Source organism: Aethalodelphis obliquidens, unplaced genomic scaffold (genome assembly GCF_003676395.1).
Source record: "Aethalodelphis obliquidens isolate GAN/ISIS:26980383/991018 unplaced genomic scaffold, ASM367639v1 scaffold7, whole genome shotgun sequence".
Lineage (NCBI taxonomy): Eukaryota > Metazoa > Chordata > Mammalia > Artiodactyla > Delphinidae > Aethalodelphis > Aethalodelphis obliquidens.
The window spans coordinates 43491324-43510883 of record NW_020837951.1 but is presented as its reverse complement, the minus strand read 5'-3'; the positions used below and the strand labels follow the sequence as shown (position 1 = coordinate 43510883).

General features: G+C 43.9%; 1 protein-coding gene across 1 annotated transcript in view; it reads left to right on the top strand.

Annotated features, from left to right (window-relative positions):
• PCSK5 (proprotein convertase subtilisin/kexin type 5) overlaps window positions 1-19560 on the top strand; it is a 447761-nt gene that overhangs the window by 411104 nt on the left and 17097 nt on the right. The window contains exons 28-32 of the mRNA XM_027105664.1: window positions 786-869; window positions 2328-2523; window positions 11066-11283; window positions 12347-12583; window positions 15928-16158. Coding sequence (XP_026961465.1) covers window positions 786-869; window positions 2328-2523; window positions 11066-11283; window positions 12347-12583; window positions 15928-16158 — 966 coding nt within the window. The remainder of the gene's footprint in view (window positions 1-785; window positions 870-2327; window positions 2524-11065; window positions 11284-12346; window positions 12584-15927; window positions 16159-19560) is intronic.

The window sequence follows — 19560 nt, the reverse complement described above, 5'->3', positions numbered from 1 at the left end:
TGATGTTATTGAGGCTGTTACGTATGTCTGCACAACTGCCCAGTGGAGTTGCTGCCTTCCTGGAAAAGCCTGCCCAGCAAATGGTTGTGCCGGAAGAGAGGGGAAACAGCTCGCATGTTTCCCAGCTTAATGGCATATTAACCTGGAATGGCCTGCCCACCACCTGACCAACCAGAAAGCTCTCGGGTGCCTCTGCTATACTGATGTTTAACATTGGGGACAAATTTAAGAGGAGATCAATTTAGGCTGCATCCCACAGTGGCTACTCTGAAGAACACAGAGACCCAAACATTGACCAACTGTGAAATCTGGTTCCAAAGAACAACATCAAAAAAGCACAGTGAATTCTCAGTTATCATCTTGGAGTGAAGAGAAGTGGTCATCTAAGAATGCTGGAGAAATAAGTGATTACTTTTGACGCAAAAACTCCTGCATGCGTACACACAACCACACATTCCCTTACCCCACACATTTTTTAAATATGAAAGAAGTAAAATTTGTTAATTCAAATATCCCCTCAGTATTTAAGGCTATCCTGTCTTAATAGGATAGTCTGCAAAGAAAGTCTTGATAATCAATTGTCAATGACAGAGTAAGAAAAAAATAAAATAAATGAAGTCCACATGGTAGGCAGTGGGTGGTGCAAAGATTTAGCCAATGTCAACCTGAAGGGATTCTATTTGGGGTGAAAAGGGAAATGAGATTACCTATGAGATCTTTTCCAACACTGCAGGGCTCTGAACCTGTTCAAAAGAGACAGACTTCTTGTTTCTTTCCCTACACAGACCTCTTGGGAAGATACCAGCCTTGTCATTCTTCTTGCAAAACTTGCCATGGATCTGCAACCCTGTGCACTTCGTGTCCAAAAGGTGAGTGTCGCGTGCGACAGAAGGAAGCAGCGGCAAAACCAATTTGCTGTAACTCATGTACATCAGCATCTCTGTGTAAGGGGTTTGCTGGACTTGAACTAGTCCCATCACATGTTGCTATCACAGTAGCTACGCTGGAGAAACACAGGGACCTAAACACTGACCTATAATAAAAACTGGCTTTCAAGGGACCAGAACAAAAAAGAAAAGAAATGTTTCTTTTCCAAAAGCACGATGAAGTTAGTGATTGATTTGGCCGCAGAGTTTGTTAGGGTCTCTGGGTGTCTGACCTTTCTAGAGGTTCCATTGTTCTTTTAAAGTGCATTAGCTGAAACAAGAGAATTAAGGTGGAGAATCTAGGTGGGGATAGAGAGTCTACCTGCTATTTTTCTTCATTTTTGGTACTGAATTTAGGGGAGAAAAAAAAAAACACAACATAACAGCTCAACAAATTAATTGCTTCATCATCTATAAAAACACATCAGAAATAAGTTCCCTGAATTAGGGGGACAGTTTATTAACATGGTACATTAGGAATTAAGAATTTAAGAATCACTATTAAAGTGATCATTATGTTGAAATGTGCAATGTTAATAGTGAGATGAGACGCAAAAACAACAGAACTTAAAATGACAGGTATGCCATGATCCTACTCCTACAGTATATAGAAGTCGACACACAAAAATTGGTGGAGTTTTCTTGGAATTTTGGAGTTCAGGGTGATTTTTAAATTGCTTTCTTTAAAAATAATGTTATCTTATTTTTTTCCCATTAAAACTAAATAGATGGACTGTCCGTTAAAGGTGGAGTTGGGTGGAAGGGTTGCTACTATGTTGGTGTCCTAACAGGATAGGCTTTGGGAAGCAGAACAGACTCCATCAAGATGTGCGTGTATAACTGCCTCACACCAGGAAGGTCTTAATAGACAAAGTTCTTAAGACAAAGGTCTCAATAGATGGACCACCTGGGCAATGGGAAGCCCCATGGTGACCCGTAGCAGTATCAATAGGAAAGTCAAAGAAACAAGCCTGCTGTCAATTTCCTTTCTAGAGCTTTAACTCATCTTCGGGGACTTAGCGTCACTAATAGATATTTTGGTAATCCTGATATAAGTGTTCCCGATACTCAGGTCTTTGGAGCAGTTAAAAAAGCTGTCAGGGGCTTCCCTGGTGGCGCAGTGGTTGGGAGTCCGCCTGCCGATGCAGGGGACATGGGTTCATGCCCCGGTCCGGGAGGATCCCACGTGCCGCGGAGCGGCTGGGCCCGTGAGCCATGGCCACTGAGCCTGCGCGTCCGGAGCCTGTGCTCCGCAACGGGAGAAGCCACAATAGTGAGAGGCCCGGGTACCGCAAAAAAAAAAAAAAGCTGTCAGGAACGTCAGTTCTCTGCGTGGATGCGTGTGCTGTTAGATTAGACACACGATGACCGTCTGATCTGCCTTCTTCCCTGGGTTTCTAGGCACATATCTGTTGGCTCAGACCTGCGTCCCATCCTGTCCCCAAGGCATGTGGCCCTCAGTGAGAAGCGGCAGCTGTGAGAACTGTACAGAGGACTGTGCCTCTTGCTCTGGAGCCAATCTTTGCAAAGAGTGCCAAACGCAGCCAGACCACCCCCTCCTCCTCCATCAAGGCAGGTGCTTAACCAGGTGCCCTGAGTAAGTTTTCCTCTTCCTTTCACTTGCTACTTGTGTTCGTTCTCCTGCAGTACTTTGGGGGCAATTCCTTCCCATTCACCAAAGACCTCTTCTCTTCCTTGGTTAGAACACCTACATCCGCCTCCCTTCTCGACTGTCTGACATCACTGTCAGTCACAGCAGCCCTTTCCATAAGGCCAGATGCACGCTTCTCCCTTGTGACCATGAGATGTATATATTTTTACCTTTACGAAAATATGTTTATTTTTTACCTTGTATTTATGATCAAACAGTTGTCAGGGTTTTTTTTTTTTTCCATCACAAAAGTGAGGCTGTGATAGGCTGTGGAACACACAGACCTCTTCTACATGTCGAAAGTGAGGTATGAATCACAGATAATAAATAAAGAGTAATACCTGCCTAGTTACTGATTGGTTCCTCATGCCTTCCTTGGTCCCCTGGTTTACAATTCCTTTACTCTTCCTATCAATGGTCCTGCCTCCAGGATTTACCTAAATTGGAAGTGGGAATAGCAAATGGAAAAGTTCATCAGGAAAATTTCAGTGACAAGCAGCAGAAATGTCAAAGAGCAGGACAGAAAATATGGGGTGTATGAATGCATACAATAAAAAGTTTGGAAATCTAGTATTGGTCATTTCAGTGGCCAACACTTCATTAGAAACCCACAATCTTTCCATTTTCCTCTTGTACCTTCCTCAGCTTGTCCTCCCCCGAGCCCACGTTGTCTGTCCATCCCCAACTGCACCACCCCATACTGCAACAACCTGAGACAGAAAAGGGTGCCTTTCTCCTTGTTTATCTCTTTTTAAGAAGAAAGAAAACTCCCTCAGACTTCCCTTCACATCTCATCAGCCAGAATGCATCACTAACATCTTCCTAAACTGATCGCTGGCAAGGAGAATGGAAATGTAAGGATTGATGTAGGTTGAACAAGATTTGCCCCTGAACACCCACAAAAATCACAACACCGACAGCCAGGAAGAGTGGAGAGAGGGAGGCAAGAAATGAGTTTGGGGAAGCAGCCTACAACATCTGAAGGAACTAGAAATTTTATTTGCCCACTGCTTAAAAGAACATGATAAAAACACCTATATTCTAGTGACCTGTTGGTATCTGTTACTGAGATTGATCCTGTTGGGTACAAATATAAGTCATGGTACTGACACTCAAAAAGCATTCAATCTGGGCTTCCCTGGTGGCGCAGTGGTTGAGAATCTGCCTGCCGATGTAGGAGACACGGGTTCGAGCCCTGGTCTGGGAAGATCTCACCTGCCGCGGAGCAACTGGGCCTGTGAGCCACAACTACTGAGCCTGCGCGTCTGGAGCCTGTGCTCTGCAACAAGAGAGGCCGCGATAGTGAGAGGCCCGTGCACCGTGATGAAGAGTGGCCCCCGCTTGCCACAACTAGAGAAAGCCCTGGCACAGAAACGAAGATCCAACACAGCCATAAATAAATAAATAATTTTTTTTTTTTAAAAAAAGCATCCAATCTAGTGTAGAAGCCAAATGTATCCAATTCAATTCTACAGATACATGTTTAGTACCTACTGGGTGTAAGAATTGATATTGGAAGCTAAGATCAAGTGAAGGAAGTCTGAGCTTACAACAGGCTTACAATCCAGTCGGGAAGGTTACATCAATCAATGTCATACTTCTCAGGTCCTTAATACACAAAGGGCTAAAAGTTTCCAAGGAAGAAGAAACCATTTAAAAACAGCTACTTACTGAGAGCTTGCAATATCTAGGCACTGCACTAAGGGTTTCAAAGGCACCATCCTATTCATCCTAACAAGAATCTTCTTATCCAGATACAGTTGACCCTTGGATAACACAGGTTTGAACTGTGAGGTTCCACTTACACGCAGATGTTTTTTTTCAGTAAATACGGTACTATAGAATCCATGGTTGATTGAATCCACAGATGCAGAACCACGGATATAAAGGGCCAACTATGGGAATTGAGTATCCATGGATTTTGGTATTCATGTCTGGTCCTGGAACCAATCTCCTGCAGTTACTGAGGGACACTATATCATTATTTCCCCCCATTTTATGAGTGAGGAAAGGGGTAGCATGCCCAACATCACACTGCTAACACATGGCATGGTCAGGATTCCAACCCAAATCTCTGTAGTACTGAAGTTCATGTGCTTAACCGTTGCACTATGCCACATTTTCATCCAACTGGAGTTTCTTTTTTCTTTCTTTATAACAGCTTTATTGACATATAATTCACATACCACACCATTCACCCACATAAAGTGTACAATGCAATGGTTTTTAGTATAGTCAGAGAGTTGTGCAACCCTCACCACAATTGATTTTCAAATACTTCCATCACCCCCCAAGGAAAACTCTATACCCTTTTAGCAGTTACTCTCAATTCCCCACAGCCCTAAGCAACCATTAATTTACTCTCTGTCTCTATAGATTTGCCTATTCTTGACCATTTTATATAAATACTACAGAATGTGACCTTTTGTGACTGACTTCTTTTATTCAGCGTAATATTTTCAAGTTTCCTCCCCAGTTGGGTATTTGAGAAGAGGCTTAATGGTGAAAGGGTCAGGGTGAGAGAACCCAGCACAGCAGGGAGAAAGGAGTATGAGGGGAGACTGAGCCAGGGAACACCCAGCTCTCCTTCCCCAGCCACCATGCTTCCGCCTCAGCAAAGTTAGCAAAGATATTCTACAACAAAGGTGAAGGTCAGAAATCTACTTACCAAAGTCAATCATTGCGTCCTTGTTAACCTTTGTCACGGTGGGACTGAACTGGCTGTCATTATCATCACCTTACTTATCTAATCATTACCACCATCTTCCTACCATCTCTTGGATTCTTCAAATGTTCCAGGAATTGAAAATGCATTAAAGTGAGGCAGAAAGAGATGCATTTTGCTTTCCTCCAATTAGTTGACCATTCCACACTTTTTTTCTCCAAATCTGGGTTGAGCCACTCAGATTTGGAGAAATAAAAAGAAGCAATGGGACCCTATGCAGATACATGGCAGCCAAGATATTTTCTTTTCTTTTTTTTTTTTTTAAGCAATAGGGAAGCTACTAACACGCCCTGAAAATCCTGCAGACTATGGAATCGCAAGTACGTGCTTTCCTGTCTTAAATAGGGTGGTCTTATTACTGTGGAGTCCTCTGTCTTTATGTTTACGAAACAACAGGGGAGATAAAGTCTGAGGAACATATAATACCCAGCTTGGCTAGGCAGTTTTGTTTCTCTTTCTGCAAAATTGCCCTTTGGGGTGCAATCCATCCTAAAATAGCAATAAGATTTATAACAGAAACACAACCTGCAAAGAAATGATATCCAGGTATTCAGAATTATTTATAAATCGGCATTAGTGGCCACTGCTTTTTCAAATATGGTATATGTTCATCAAATTAAAAAGTTCGAGCGGTAACATACATCATTACAGTAATTGTTTAAAAGGTAACGCAAAACTTAAAGTGTGCTCAAATCCACCACGTATGAACAGATTTGAAGCTCTGGTGGAAGAAAACATGGTCTTCCTTTAAGCGTTGGCTGTCACTGTCTTAGGTGTTTGTAAAATATACATAAAGTTCCAGAACCACACAGCTTTTGAATTACATATATTTATCTGGATCGAAAGACTTCAACGTAAAGTACTTTGAATTTAACAGTTTAATACATGTGGCCATTTCTTCTCCAAAAAAAATTTGTCTTCTTAAATAAAAATAACAGTGAAATAAAGCATTAACTAAAAAGTCTTGTAAGTGCAGGGAGAAGACAGGAAGACTAATTACTGGCCAGATCTATGCGGAGAAGGCTGGTTTCAGCAAAGTGGCTCTCTGAAAAACACCTTCTCACGTTGCCTTCTAGCTGCCTCCCATCTGACAAGTTTCTGAGATTCCTGTATTTTTGAATTAGTAGTCGTCTTCAACAGCTTTGCTTTCTTTTTTTGCTTGAATCTATTCCTTTCATTTCAGCAACTCCTCCAACATCCACTGACTCCCTTATGAGAAGAATCTGAGAAAGCTTTCTTCATGCTGCATTTCTTCAAAATCTGTACTAGAATTGCTTACCTTAAGTGCCCAGCAACTATTCTGCAGAGACCTTGACCAGGCCTAGCACTGAAATTTCCCCAGAAGCCAGGTGATATCACATAGCCCAAAGCCCCCAGCCACTAAACACAGGTTGGTCTTTCCTGCATGGCCAATCCCCACCCTAAAACTACAGACTCTGACTGGTCCCACTCTGCGTTATTTTGTTAGCATAAATTCTAAGGTGGTCAGAGGAGCATATAACATTCCTACCACTTGGTGAATTCCAGGAATTTAGAAGTTAGCTAGGGAGAAAGGCTAGACCTCTCTTTGGAGGAGGCCAAATCCCTTTCTACACACAAAGAAATAATCAATCTACCAAATTCTCATTCAGGTAGATGGGATACGTTTAAGAATGCATTAAATTTCCTTAATTTCAAATTTCTCAAATTCAATCAAACTCTTGATGAGCATATAATACATTTCTATCCACGGTCTTGTTAAATGCAATTTTAAGAGATTGACTTGTTGGACAAAGTAGTAGTACTGTCTTTGTTCTTCAAGTGTTCTCCATCATGGTCCAAAGAAAAACTAAGGATACTAATGAGTAAGGAAGCCTGGCCTTACTTTTCATCTGGACACTACTTAGTTACCCCTCTTCTACCTACACTTCTTTCTTCTCCAGTTTTTCTACTTAAAACTACATTAGAAATGTGACTTTTGTTCACCCCTGTCCTATTTCTTCCTGACACATTCAGTACATTTTTGTTTACTGAATATAAGAAATTAGTGACTGAAAGAATGATTAAATGGATGTGAATGAGTTAGCTGATTAATTAATTAAAACATCAACTAAAGATGCTATATAAGAAGGTTCTTTTATTGGCTTTAGGATTCAAAAAGGACTGTAGTAAATTGAGTTACTTGCTGCAATTTTCACCCTTCCTTGTATCTATGCCCTCTGCCTGTAATGTTGCGGCACTCCCCATGAGTAGCAGAATGGACTTCCCTGACCCTTGACTTTGGTCTGGGTAATTTGGTTTGCTTTAGCCAATGGCATGTTACCAGAAGAGAATCAGAGGCTTAAAATGAAATGTGCTTGCCTGTGTTGACCTGATGAACAGACTGTCAGGTATTTCTCCAGCAATGATGGGTTTATTTGGGATCAGCAGAGAACTGCAATTCAAGGTCTGGAAACATGGTGGGCCACATGCAAGTTCCTGCACAGCAAAGGAAGGAGAACAATTTTATAGAGAGGAAAAGAAGATGGGGGGGCTTAGTAAACAAAGAGTTTGTGGCTTTTCATTGGCTGAGTCCTTGCCAGGAAAGAAAAGGAGACTTTCTTCTTCCTCTTTGACTTTGCTATTGTCACAGGGTGTGAGAACTCCCCTTCTGGTTTCCCAACTCTATTTAATTGAGGCTTCTCATTATTTTTTTTTACATTTTCCCCTTTTGATCAAGATCACTGATCAAGAATCAGGTTTTCTAATTTCAGCAGCTTTTTGTCCCTCAACGTCAGGAAGGACTTTTCCTGGGTGTAATGTCTCATGTCAGAGGGAAACTGTACAGATTGGAAACCTAGTAAGGTCACATTCAAGTAACAAGGAGTGGCAGGAGGGAGAAATCTCCAGCACTTTTTATCTACAGTCCATATGTTATGAAGATCATAGATATTGGAGTTCATTTGAAGATGTCATCATCAAAGGTTTGGCAACAACTTCCAACAGGTCTAGTCCAGATATCTTGGGAAAGTCGTCTCATCAGATGTCATCTGCTTCAATTCTGGGAAATCTTTACTTTCAGGGCCCCAGATGATGTGCAGGTCAAATCAGGGTTCAGTGCTTTCTTTATGTGTGTCCAGTGAATCCAAGAGTCTGTTCCTTGGAGTGTGGCAGCACAAGAGTTGGTTAGCAGTATGTAATAGGGGCCTTTCCAGCAAGGTTAAAGAGAGTTCTTCTGGAGGTATCTTTTCCAAGAGATGAAATCTCCAGTTTGCAAGGTATGATGCTTAAGGTCTTCATCTCCCATGGCCATACTGTGAAAAGATTGCTCTACTAAAGCATGTTTACTTTTAATAGAAGCAGTTAGGCCTTTGCAATATTGGTGTACCTCTCCTTTTATTGGCTGAGGGTCAAAATAACTAGAAGCCAAGTTCATTGGGCATCCTGTGACTATCTCAAATGGTGAGAGCTTATGAATTCCAAAAGGAGTGGATATGAGATTTAGAAGTACCAATGGCAGTGCTTGTGGCCAAGGTATTTGGAGGACCTCTACAAATTTTTCCTACTGAGTCTTAATAATGCCATTAGTGTGTTTTACTAAACCAGAGAGTTGAGGGTGGTAAGCACAGTGAAAGTGTTGTAAAACTGGCCAAACAGTACAGACTTATCTAAGTACCTGATCAATAAAATAGGTTCCTCAATCACAATGAACTTCAAGAAGAGTTCCAGGCAGGGAAAATGCTTTCCAAAGGATCTAGCCACAGGAAAGGCAGTAGCCTGTCTACAAGGGAAAGCTTCAGTCCAGAGTGAAAACATACAGACCATGACTAAAACATATTTACATCCATTAGACAGAGGACGTTTATGTAATCCATTTGCCAGACCTCAAGTGGTCCATCAGGCAGTTTAAAATGTCAGGAAACAGTATGAAGAGCCTTCCCTGGGCTGTAGTTTGGACAAGTGGGAGAAATGAGGTAAATACTTTTTGTTGCCTTGTTAATGTTTCCCCACCAGTACTGATTCATGAAGGCTATCATTTTGTCATAGACTGAAGGTTTTTTGTTTGTTTGTTTGTTTGTTTTTTGCGGTACGCGGGCCTCTCACTGTTGTGGCCTCTCCCGTTGCGGAGCACAGGCTCCGGACGCGCAGGCTCAGCGGCCATGGCTCAGGGGCCCAGCCGCTCCGCGGCATGTGGGATCTTCCCGGACCGGGACACGAACCCGTGTCCCCTTCATCGGCAGGCAGACTCTCAACCACTGCGCCACCAGGGAAGCCCTAGACTGAAGGTTTAATGCATGTACAGTGGTGGGGAGTGGGAATTTCACAGTCTCCAGTAGGACTGGCTTGTTATATGGTCCACACTAGAGCTTTCTCTTTTTAATCAAACTAACAACTACTGAATTTCCAAATTTTTTTTTCCTTTTCTGAGGCCAACTGTTGGGCCTCTCTAGCCATTTTTTCTAAATTATCACTTGGGGAAATGATATTATAAAATATCACTTGGCTGCTCTTTGACCCTTTAAGGGCATCATTCCTTGCGAAAGTATCAACAGGATGGTTTCCCCTAGCTTGTAGTTTTGACTTCCAGAGTCAAGCTACAAGCCCCAGAGTCTTAATAGCTAAAGTGACAGGTAAAAGTATTGTATCCACTGATTCCTGAACATAGGGGCCGTTTAAATTTTTATTTCTACCTTGCTTCTACAACATTCCAAAACCATGCGTTATTCTGAAAGCATATCTCCTATCAGTATAAATATTGGCAGTTTTGTCCTCAGCTAAAGTACAAGCCTGTGTAAGAGCATATAATTCAGCCTGCTGGGGCGAAGTAGCCATAGGTAAAGAGGCTGCTTCAACAACATCAAAAGGAGTTGTAATAACATACCCAGCACAATATTTACTATTGTCACCTTGTTAAATAAGACCATCCGTGAACAAGATGTCAGTGTTATCCAATAGAATGTCCTGTAGATCATTATAAGGAATCAGGAGGCGGTCCGTCAGCATTAACCAGTGGTGGGGTATTTCATCAGCGATGGAAGGAAGAAAAGTAGCCGGGTTAAGGTTATTATAACATAAAAGAGTTATGTGAGGAGCGGTTAACAAAAAGACTTCATAGGAAGTGTCTGGCTGAGAAATGTTGAATGTGATGAGAATTCAGGAGAGCTTCTACTTCATGAGGAGCAAAAATGGTTAAAGGGGATTCCACAACAATTTTCTTGGTGGCCTTAACAAGAAGGGTAGTGGTTGTAATGGGTCTAAGGCAAGAGTATCCCTATGCCACAGGGTCCAGCTGCTGGCTATAATACTCTATGGGTCACAGGTGGTCCTCATGTTTTAAATGATTACTCCAAGGGTATTCCCTTCCTTTTCATATACAAAAATTGTATAGGTCATTAAACCTTTTGATCCTCTTAAAAATATTTTTATCTGTTAAATTTTAAACTGTTTTAAAATTAAAAACATACTAAATTGAATAAAAAGCATTTTCTCTTCTAACATAAGTCTCTAACAAAAAAGGAAAAACAAATGAAGATTAGGAGATAAAACAAAATCGGAAGATAACTAAACTATATACAAATTAAAAGTTGTTTTCAAACACACAAAATTCACAAGAATAATACCTATGCCTTTCATCTTATTTTTCCAAACTTGATTTTTACCACACTTCCCCAGGAATTCTGATGGATTCATTTTGGTCAACAATAGCCATGATCCTCCCGTTTTCAGTCCTAAGTCTCAGCTGCCAGGTGTGAATCACTGCCCTAGTTGGAAAGCTTCTCCAGGGGCTCCCTCTTCTCCCCACAGGGGCTTCTATGCAGAAGATGGTACTTGTGAACGTTGTAGCCCTTCCTGCAGAACATGTGAAGGGAATGCCTCCAACTGCCACTCGTGTGAAAGAGGCCTCGTCCTTGACCACGGGGTATGCCGGGAAACCTGCCCCGAGAGGCACGTGGCCGTGGAGGGGGTGTGCAAGCACTGTCCAGAGATGTGTCAGGACTGCATCCATGAGAAAATATGCAAAGGTACCTGGGAGCCCCACAGGGGAGAGTGTGGGGACCCACTATCTGAGGGTGGGTTGTCCAAGGAGAAATGGAGGAGCCAGTCTCCCTACCTTTACTGAAATTGACCTCCATGGGTGTCGTTGAGGAGACTGAGGGTGACATAAAGCCTTTCCATGATGGAGTCTGCAAATTAAGACAGACAAGAGCCCCTTTTTTGCACGATTTCTCCCACACATGTACTGGGCAGTTAGGGTGTGGTACGCACCATCCCAGGTGTTAGAGATACAGAAAAGAACCCAAAGTCTCTGCCTCTTTGAACACAAAATCTCATAGGAGAGACTGATATTAATAAATAGAGGTGGCTGGAGAATTTCAACTGTTATAAAAGATACAAAAGAAAATTTCAGGCCACTATAAGACTCTGAGAGTAGCACTCTGGCTAGGATTTTTTTTTTCCCTGAAATTATCTCCTAAGAAAGGCTAATTTCCTCTCCAGGACAAGACAGACTCATTTAACTGGCTCTGTCCAATCCAAAGGACTCTCTTGGTGTAACCTAAGAGTTTTCTGGAATTCCTCCCCAAATAAGAGGATAGGCACAAATAAAATAAATATACAATGCATTCTTCATACTGATTAACCATGTATATTTCATTGGTTTACCCTATCAGTGAATGAAAAATTAACTGATCCACGAATTCCTAAACTGCATTTTGTATTAAATAGAGCCTGAGGTGCTCAATACAATTTTAAAAATCTGGTAATACTTTCTGGGTTTTCGAACAACACGTCCAGCATCTCCATGACTCATCTGCCGTAGCACTACAAGTTTTTGCAATTGAAGGGGCAGATCATTTCAGGATGTGAACCCAGCACCATCTAATTGGGCCACCATAAGTGGTCTCCTCTCCCTAGGCAGGGCTTGTGAGACAAGGAGGACAGGCCCTGGGAAGGTGGGAGTGGGGCAAATGTACACTGGGGTCAAATGAGTCAAAGAGATGGGCGATGGGCTAGCCCACTGCAGAATGAATAAATTCCTTTCTGCTGCTCCCCTGGGGGTAACTTGCTGCTTCCCTCTGCCCACAGAATGCATGCCTGAGTCCTTCCTGTACAAGGATACGTGCCACCAGTCCTGTCCCAGGCACTTCTACGCAGATGCGCAGCACTGTGTTCCCTGCCATGAAGACTGTCTGGAGTGCAGTGGCCCCTCAATGGATGACTGTGACCTCTGTGCTGAGGCGTCCTTGTTTCTCTACGATGGGCAGTGTTTGGAGGAGTGTCCAGAAGGAACTTACTTTGAAAAAGGGTCTAAGGTTTGCAAAGGTAAAGACTTCCGGGTAAAATGGCCGAGCACCACATCCCAGGGAACCTACTTGGGATGATGTGTTTCTTCTAAGTAGGTTCTGGGGTTTGCGCAGTTCCATCCCAGTCCCAGAGCTGTGGTGTCAGCTCTTTCCCTCCTCCTTAAGGAAGCATATTTTGAACCTGCTCCAGTTTATGATTTATTTTAAATGAATCATTCCTTAGCTTTGATGATGTAACTTATTAGCAATGAATCACGTTGACCCTCCTCACAACGGTAGCTGATCAAAAAGGATTCTCATGTGAAGATTTACAACAGAGATGACGGGCCTTTAAAAGTCACCCAAAATGGAAATTTTTTCTTAAAATTTTAATCCATTATAGGTTTATAGCAGCATAAGGAAAGCTGTACCATAGAGGGTTTTCTCCAAGCCTCTCGTCTCCCTAAAGCCACCCTCGTCTTCATCACCTGCAGCCTCTCCTGCCCGGGGTCTCCTATTCCATGTCCCATTTGGCATTTCAATCCCTACACGTTCAAGAAAGGATCTGCTATTATTTATGCTTCCTTATGTTTTAAGTGGGCGTGAGTTCTTTGCTTCTTATCCGTTGTCAGGGAAAAGAAAAATTAATTAAATATAAATTGCCCATCACTAGAGGAATTCTCAAGCAAGTGAGAGAAGCATTCTTAGGGAAAGGATTTTCCTTTTCTTTTTTTTTGCAGTACGTGGGCCCCTCACTGCTGTGGCCTCTCCCATTGCGGAGCACAGGCTCTGGACACGCAGGCCCAGTGGTCATGGCTCATGGGCTCAGCCGCTCCGCGGCATGTGGGATCCTCCCGAACCGGGACACAAACCCGTGTCCCCTGCATTGGCAGGTGGACTCTCAACCACTGCGCCACCAGGGAAGCCCAGGACTTTCCTTCCCCCCCCCCCCAGTTTTATTGAGATATAATTGACATATAGCATTGTATAAGTTTAGAACGTACACTGTGATGATTTAATATATGTATGTATTTTGAAATGATGACCACAGTAAGGTCAGTTAACACTGACCTTAGTTACCTCTTTTTTTTTCTTCTTCTTTGGTAAGAACATTTAAGCTCTATTCCCTCAGCAACTTTCAAGTATACAATACAATATTGTCAACTACAATCACAGGATTCACTCCAACAAGGCAGCCAGTGGTAGTTTAGCCCCTTATGTTGCCACCAAGCAAACATGAGATAGATACCCAGAGGCAGCCCCCTAACCACAGTGAGAGCTTGAGCATGAACTCACGTGGCAGGAGAAACCTTGGGCCACCCACATCCTAGAACGTACTCAGGGAAATGTTTTTGGTCAAACATGAAGATGCAGTGCGCTCCTACAGCCTTTCTGCTCTAGCCTTACAATCTGCGTATAACTTTTTGTGTCTTATGTAAAGCACTACTTACTGTCAATGTCCCACTTGACTGTGTGAAAGAACGTGGACTTAAAGATGGGCGGCTGTGCCTGTGTAGCGGAGGGGGCGGGAGTGAACATGTGAGGAGGTTGCAAACCTGTGGGTCAGTTTCCATGAGAAGTTTAAAGCCTCAGCCAAAGGCCTGCAGGGCCATCTTGCCTGTACTAGGGCAGGAACCGAGGATCGACTTTTGGCCTTTCTCAGGTGTTCCATAGTAAAAGTAATCTGCCATATAGAGAACGGTTTAATTTTCTCACTGAGAAAGGCCTCTGGTCCTCATCCCTGGTTGCCCATGAGAACCACCCAGGGAGCTTTAAAAAATACAGATGCCCGGGCTTCCCTGGTGGTGCAGTGGTTGAGAGTCCAACTGCCGATGCAGGGGACACGGGTTCGTGCCCCGGTCTGGGAGGATCCCACGTGCTGCGGAGCGGCTGGGCCCGTGAGCCATGGCCGCTGAGCCTGCGTGTCCGGAGCCTGTGCTCCACAACGGGAGAGGCCACAACAGTGAGAGGCCTGTGTACAGCAAAAAAAAAAAAAAAAAAAACACAGATGCCCGAGCTCTGGCCAGCTCAGCTGTTGGGAACTAACCTGAGGTCTCTCCCTGCAATGCTGTTTCTCCTTCCATCAGTCCCAAGGGAGGCGGAGGGAAGCTGGTACTGGAAGAAACAGGGCAACAAGCTGACTTGCCAGAGAAGAAACAAAGGACCTGACCTGAAAATTAAGATTTGGGTTGGTGTAGAGAAGCTTCTAGAACCAAGCCATGTCCAAGCAGGTTCTCCTCTAAGAAACACAAAGAATGGGATCCATTCTGATCACCCTGAATTTCTCCCTACGAGATAACATAGACAGGTCTAAGAACACCTCACCCTTCCCAAGGCGCTGGGGCAGAAATGGCCAAGAGCTCTTGTTAAGGTCCTGGGTTCATCTCCTCTCCCTGCCCTTTCCCAGCCTCGTGACTTAGCACCTCCAGCCTCAATGTCCTGATCTAGATACACTGAGAAGATAACAATCACAAGAAGAATACCATGCATCTATTCATCCAGGCAGTGCTTACTGGGGGCCTACTATGTGCTGGGTGCTCTTCCAGGCCTAGGGCACAGCAGGGAACAATACAGACAGAATCCTGCCCTCATGGAGCTGACATTCAATCGGGGAAAACAGACTCTAAAGAAGCCAGTCAAAAGGAAAAATAAGGCAGGAAAGGGGGGCAGGAAGTTGGGCAGGAGGGAGTTGAAATTGGAGAGAAGGCGGCCTGGAAGAGATCATTGAAAAAGGGAGGGAAAGAAACTACTCACACAGGGAACAAACTACTCACATAGAGGCTTCCCGGCAGAGGGAACGGCAACTGCTAACCCCCCGAGGTGGGAGTGACTTGTTCTCATTTCCTTTGTCTAACAAATATTTACTGAGTGCCAATGTTATATGCCAGGCCCTCTCATAGGCACTGTGCATTCCTAAATGCCTATAAAAAAGGTCTTTTGTATCAAGAGGTACTTACAACACATATTAACAGCTGTTATGTTAGTAATAAGCTCAAATTACTGGGCGGTCAGTGGAGAACCACAGCAGAGGAATTACAGTGGTGAGAAGCCCACAGACTAGTGCGTGGCTGTGCTGCGACAGGGTTGCTTCTTCTTAGCACGTTGCAGTTTGGGTAACTAAGGGGGCTCTTACCACTATCTCTGAGGTGGCTATTGCAGGAAGGGGCTCTCTGGGGATCCCAGGGAAAGTGAAGCAGCCATGTTTTCCTCATCTTGTAACAAGAATGCTCCAGCCTAGAGCCCATCTCCTGGCCACACCCTTGGCCCAGAGCCTAGAAATCTCCGAGGAAGGAAGGTGAGCACACTTTCCAGGGGAACCGATTCCCTCAAGGGGCACCCTGACCCTCTCTCACTCTCCGTCTGCTGTCTGCACCCCGCCCGCAGACTGCCACAAGTCCTGCCGGACCTGCTCCTCCTCGGGGACCTGCACCACGTGTCAAGAAGGCCTGAGGGTGAACAACCACGGGGGCTGCGTGCCTCACACTGAATGCGCCACCATGGAGTACTGGGATGAGGCGGCCCTGGCCTGCAAGGCCTGTCATACCAAGTGCTTCCACTGCACGGGACCCTCGGAGGACCAGTGTCACACCTGCCTGCGGGACAGCCTTCTTCTCAGTGAGTTACCTTTCCTCTGAGGACGGGTTTGTCTTTCCCTCCATCTGGGAAACGACCGTGCACAATGCGTGGCACCCAGTAGAAACTGGCGTCTTTCTTTGTAATTTTTCACTTTGTGTTTGGAAAATTTTCAAGCCTACAGAATAGACGCAAGAGGAGGATCAGTACAAAGAGCCCCGCACACGTGCCCTTTACCCATTTGCCCCGTTGGCCTTATCGTTTTCTTGTTCTCACTCTCTCGCTCTCGACGTACACGCATACGTAATTTGCAATATATATTTTTTAACCACTTGAGGATATGTTACATACATCATGGCCTCTTTCCCACAAATACTTTAACACAAGCATACCTTGGAAATATTGTGGGTTCGGTTCCAGACCACTGCAATGAAATGAATATGGCAATAAAGCAAGATACACAAACTTTTTGGTTTCCCAGTGGATATAAACATTATGTTTACATTATGCTGTAGCCTGTTAAGTGTGCAATGGCATTATGTCAAAGAAAAAAATCAATGTACATACCTTAATTAAAAAATACATTTTTGCTAAAAAACACTAACCATCATCTAACGACGCAAGGTTGCCACAGACCTTCACTTCATAAAAAAACTCAGTATCTGTGAAGCACGATAAAACAAGGTCTGCCTGTATGTATTTCCTAGGAATAGGGATGCTCTCTCATGTAACCACGGTACAGTTGTCAAGTCTAGTAACTTTAATACAATCCTTTAATGAACCGTCCATATTAGAATTTTGCGAATTCCCCTTTAGATCAGGGCCCAGTCTAGAGTCAGGTATTGCATTTAGTTGCCATGTCTCTCTAGACTCCTTTAATCTGAACATTTCCACAGACTTTGTCTTTTATGATATTGACATTCGAGAAGAACACGGTCCCTGTCCCTCCACTGGGGTTTGTGTGAAGGTTTCCATGATTAGATGGAGATCGTGCACCCTCAGTCGGGATACTTCATATGTGATGCCGTGTCCTTTGGAGGCGCCCAGTGGTCACCTGCCTCTCGCAGGTGACGTTAACTTTGGTCCTCTCTTCAGGGTGCTGTCCAATTTCTCCACTGCAGAGTTCCTGTTTTCCCTTGTGATTAATGAGCAGTCTGTGGAGAGATGCTTTCTGAACAGGCAGGTATTCAGCTTTTCAGGAAAATTTCCCCTTGATTTAGTTCCCATTGATTAATAAATCTTGAACAAAATGTGGGACAATCTGAGGTTGTCCAGCAGATCAGATGTGAAGGTTATTGCCAGTGTGAAGCAGCACCCTCAGGTTTCCAGAGATACCACGATTAGGCTTAACAGGGGTATGGGAGAAAGAAGATGAAACAGAACTCAACTGAAAGAAGGAAGAGTGAAGGGGTGTAGGAGAGAGAGAAGAGACGAATATGTGAAGACCTGGAGAGTGTGAGCATTCATCTCTCCAACCCGGCAGAGTAGACCTGAGAAGCAAGACACTCAAATAGAAATGTGTGGCAACTCTTTCCTCTTCTTGTTGAGGTACCATCAGCAAGGGCACCAATTCCCTGCAGAGACACGGGGACCACTATCCTCAATACCATTCCTGGTTGCCTCCCGGTAGAAAACACTTGAGGATACCTATCCATCTGTCTTAGCTCCTCTTCCACAAATCTCAATGAACCTTCTTCCCAGCAGTTGCGGCTTCATGAGACCATTCCAGATCTCCTGTATCACCTCAACCCCCAGGACCTTCTTTTCTAATTATCTCCAATATAGAGTGTTACGAGTGATCACCTCAGGTGCCTTCATACAGACAGGAATACATCTTATCACTACAAGGTGGTCTTCCCTTTAACTAGGGATAGGAATTAGACTAGAACTGAGACTTCGGTGCTGGTGGTCCCCCAGGGGCTGGATGTGGGTTGTGCTAGGACCTGGTCTTCTCATATTCTCCCATCCCGCCCCTCACCACCACCCCACCAGGGTCAGGCTACTTATAAACTAGATAATTCCTCTGGAGGCTGTGGTAGTTTGAATAATGCTCTCCCTAAAAATGTCCACAACCTAATCCCCAGACCCCATGAATATGTTACCTTACATGACCAAAAAAAAAAAAAGAAAAAGAAATTGCAGATGTGTTTAAATTAATTGTGTTGATTTGGGAGGATTATCCTGGATTATTGCAAGGTCCTTGTAAGAGGGAGGCAGGATAACCAGAGTTAGTGGTTGAAGTCTATGTGACATCAGAACAGAGAGAAGATACTCCAGCTTTGAAAATAGACAAGGAGCTGCAAGCCAAGGCAAGTGGGTGACCTCTAGAAGCTGGACAAGGCAAAGAAACAGATTCTCCCCCCAGAGCTTCTAGAAGCTTCTCCCTAGCCCTGGAGACCCATGTTAGACTTCTGATCTATAGAATTATAAGATTTATTAAGTTGTATTGTTTTAAGCCACTATGTGGTAATTTGTTACAACAATAGGAAACTAATGAAGAGGTGTTTCACATTCAGGGGATTCAGGCTTCCCCCTAGTTAGCTAGATACATCAGCTGGACAATAAACCACTGTCAACATCCATCTTTAACAGAACAGCCACTGGAAGACCTGGCACTGAACCAGGAGCTGGAAAAGCAGAGATGAATGACGTGGCCCCTGCCCTCGAGCAGCTCAGAGGGTCTCCCAGCACAGAGCTGGCTGGGTCCACAGCACTTACAGAGCTCTCGTATTATTTAGTTTGGGGTTTGTTTTTTTTTTTCCTTTTCCCCCAGTGCCTGTGCTAATGCTGACTGAAGTTATGGAGACAAACCTTCTTCTGGTCTAGAGCTGACCAGTGGCTCACATTAATAAGGCAGGAGAGTCTGGCTTCTGGTCTATGAGGTTAAGCAGATTTGGGGCAGAGTTGCCTCTAAGACTGTATGTTAAACTGCGAAGCCAGCAAATCTCATGTTTTAACTTTATCGTGAATCCACCCTCACCGTCCACCCTAAATGCTGTTAAAGAAGTTGAAAGGGCAAGAATCAGTGACTCCACTGGGGTGGGTGGAGGAAGGAATGGGGTTATGTGTGGCTGAACTCCCCTGCAACTCATCTTGCTGTATAGAGCAGAGGATTTACAGTTAGAGTCTAATTTTTTAAATACTGGGCAAAAAAGAGTCTCACAGTCCATAGAGCTTTCTGTCCCAATGGAAATATTCTATATCTGTGCTTGTACAGCTGAGGGACTGAAGTTTTCATTTTAATTCACTTAAATGTCAAGAGTCACACTGTGTGGACAGCACAGCAAAACTGAGGGTAAAATCTTATATTTTAGGCTAGAAATAGTTGAGACTGTAGGAACTTGTCATTGCATTGGCCCTGTACTTACTGTTTTCTTCAGTGGAGCCTTGACTCTTGCTACCCTAGCCCCTGCCTTGAATGTTCTCCCCATCCTGCTAGACCCT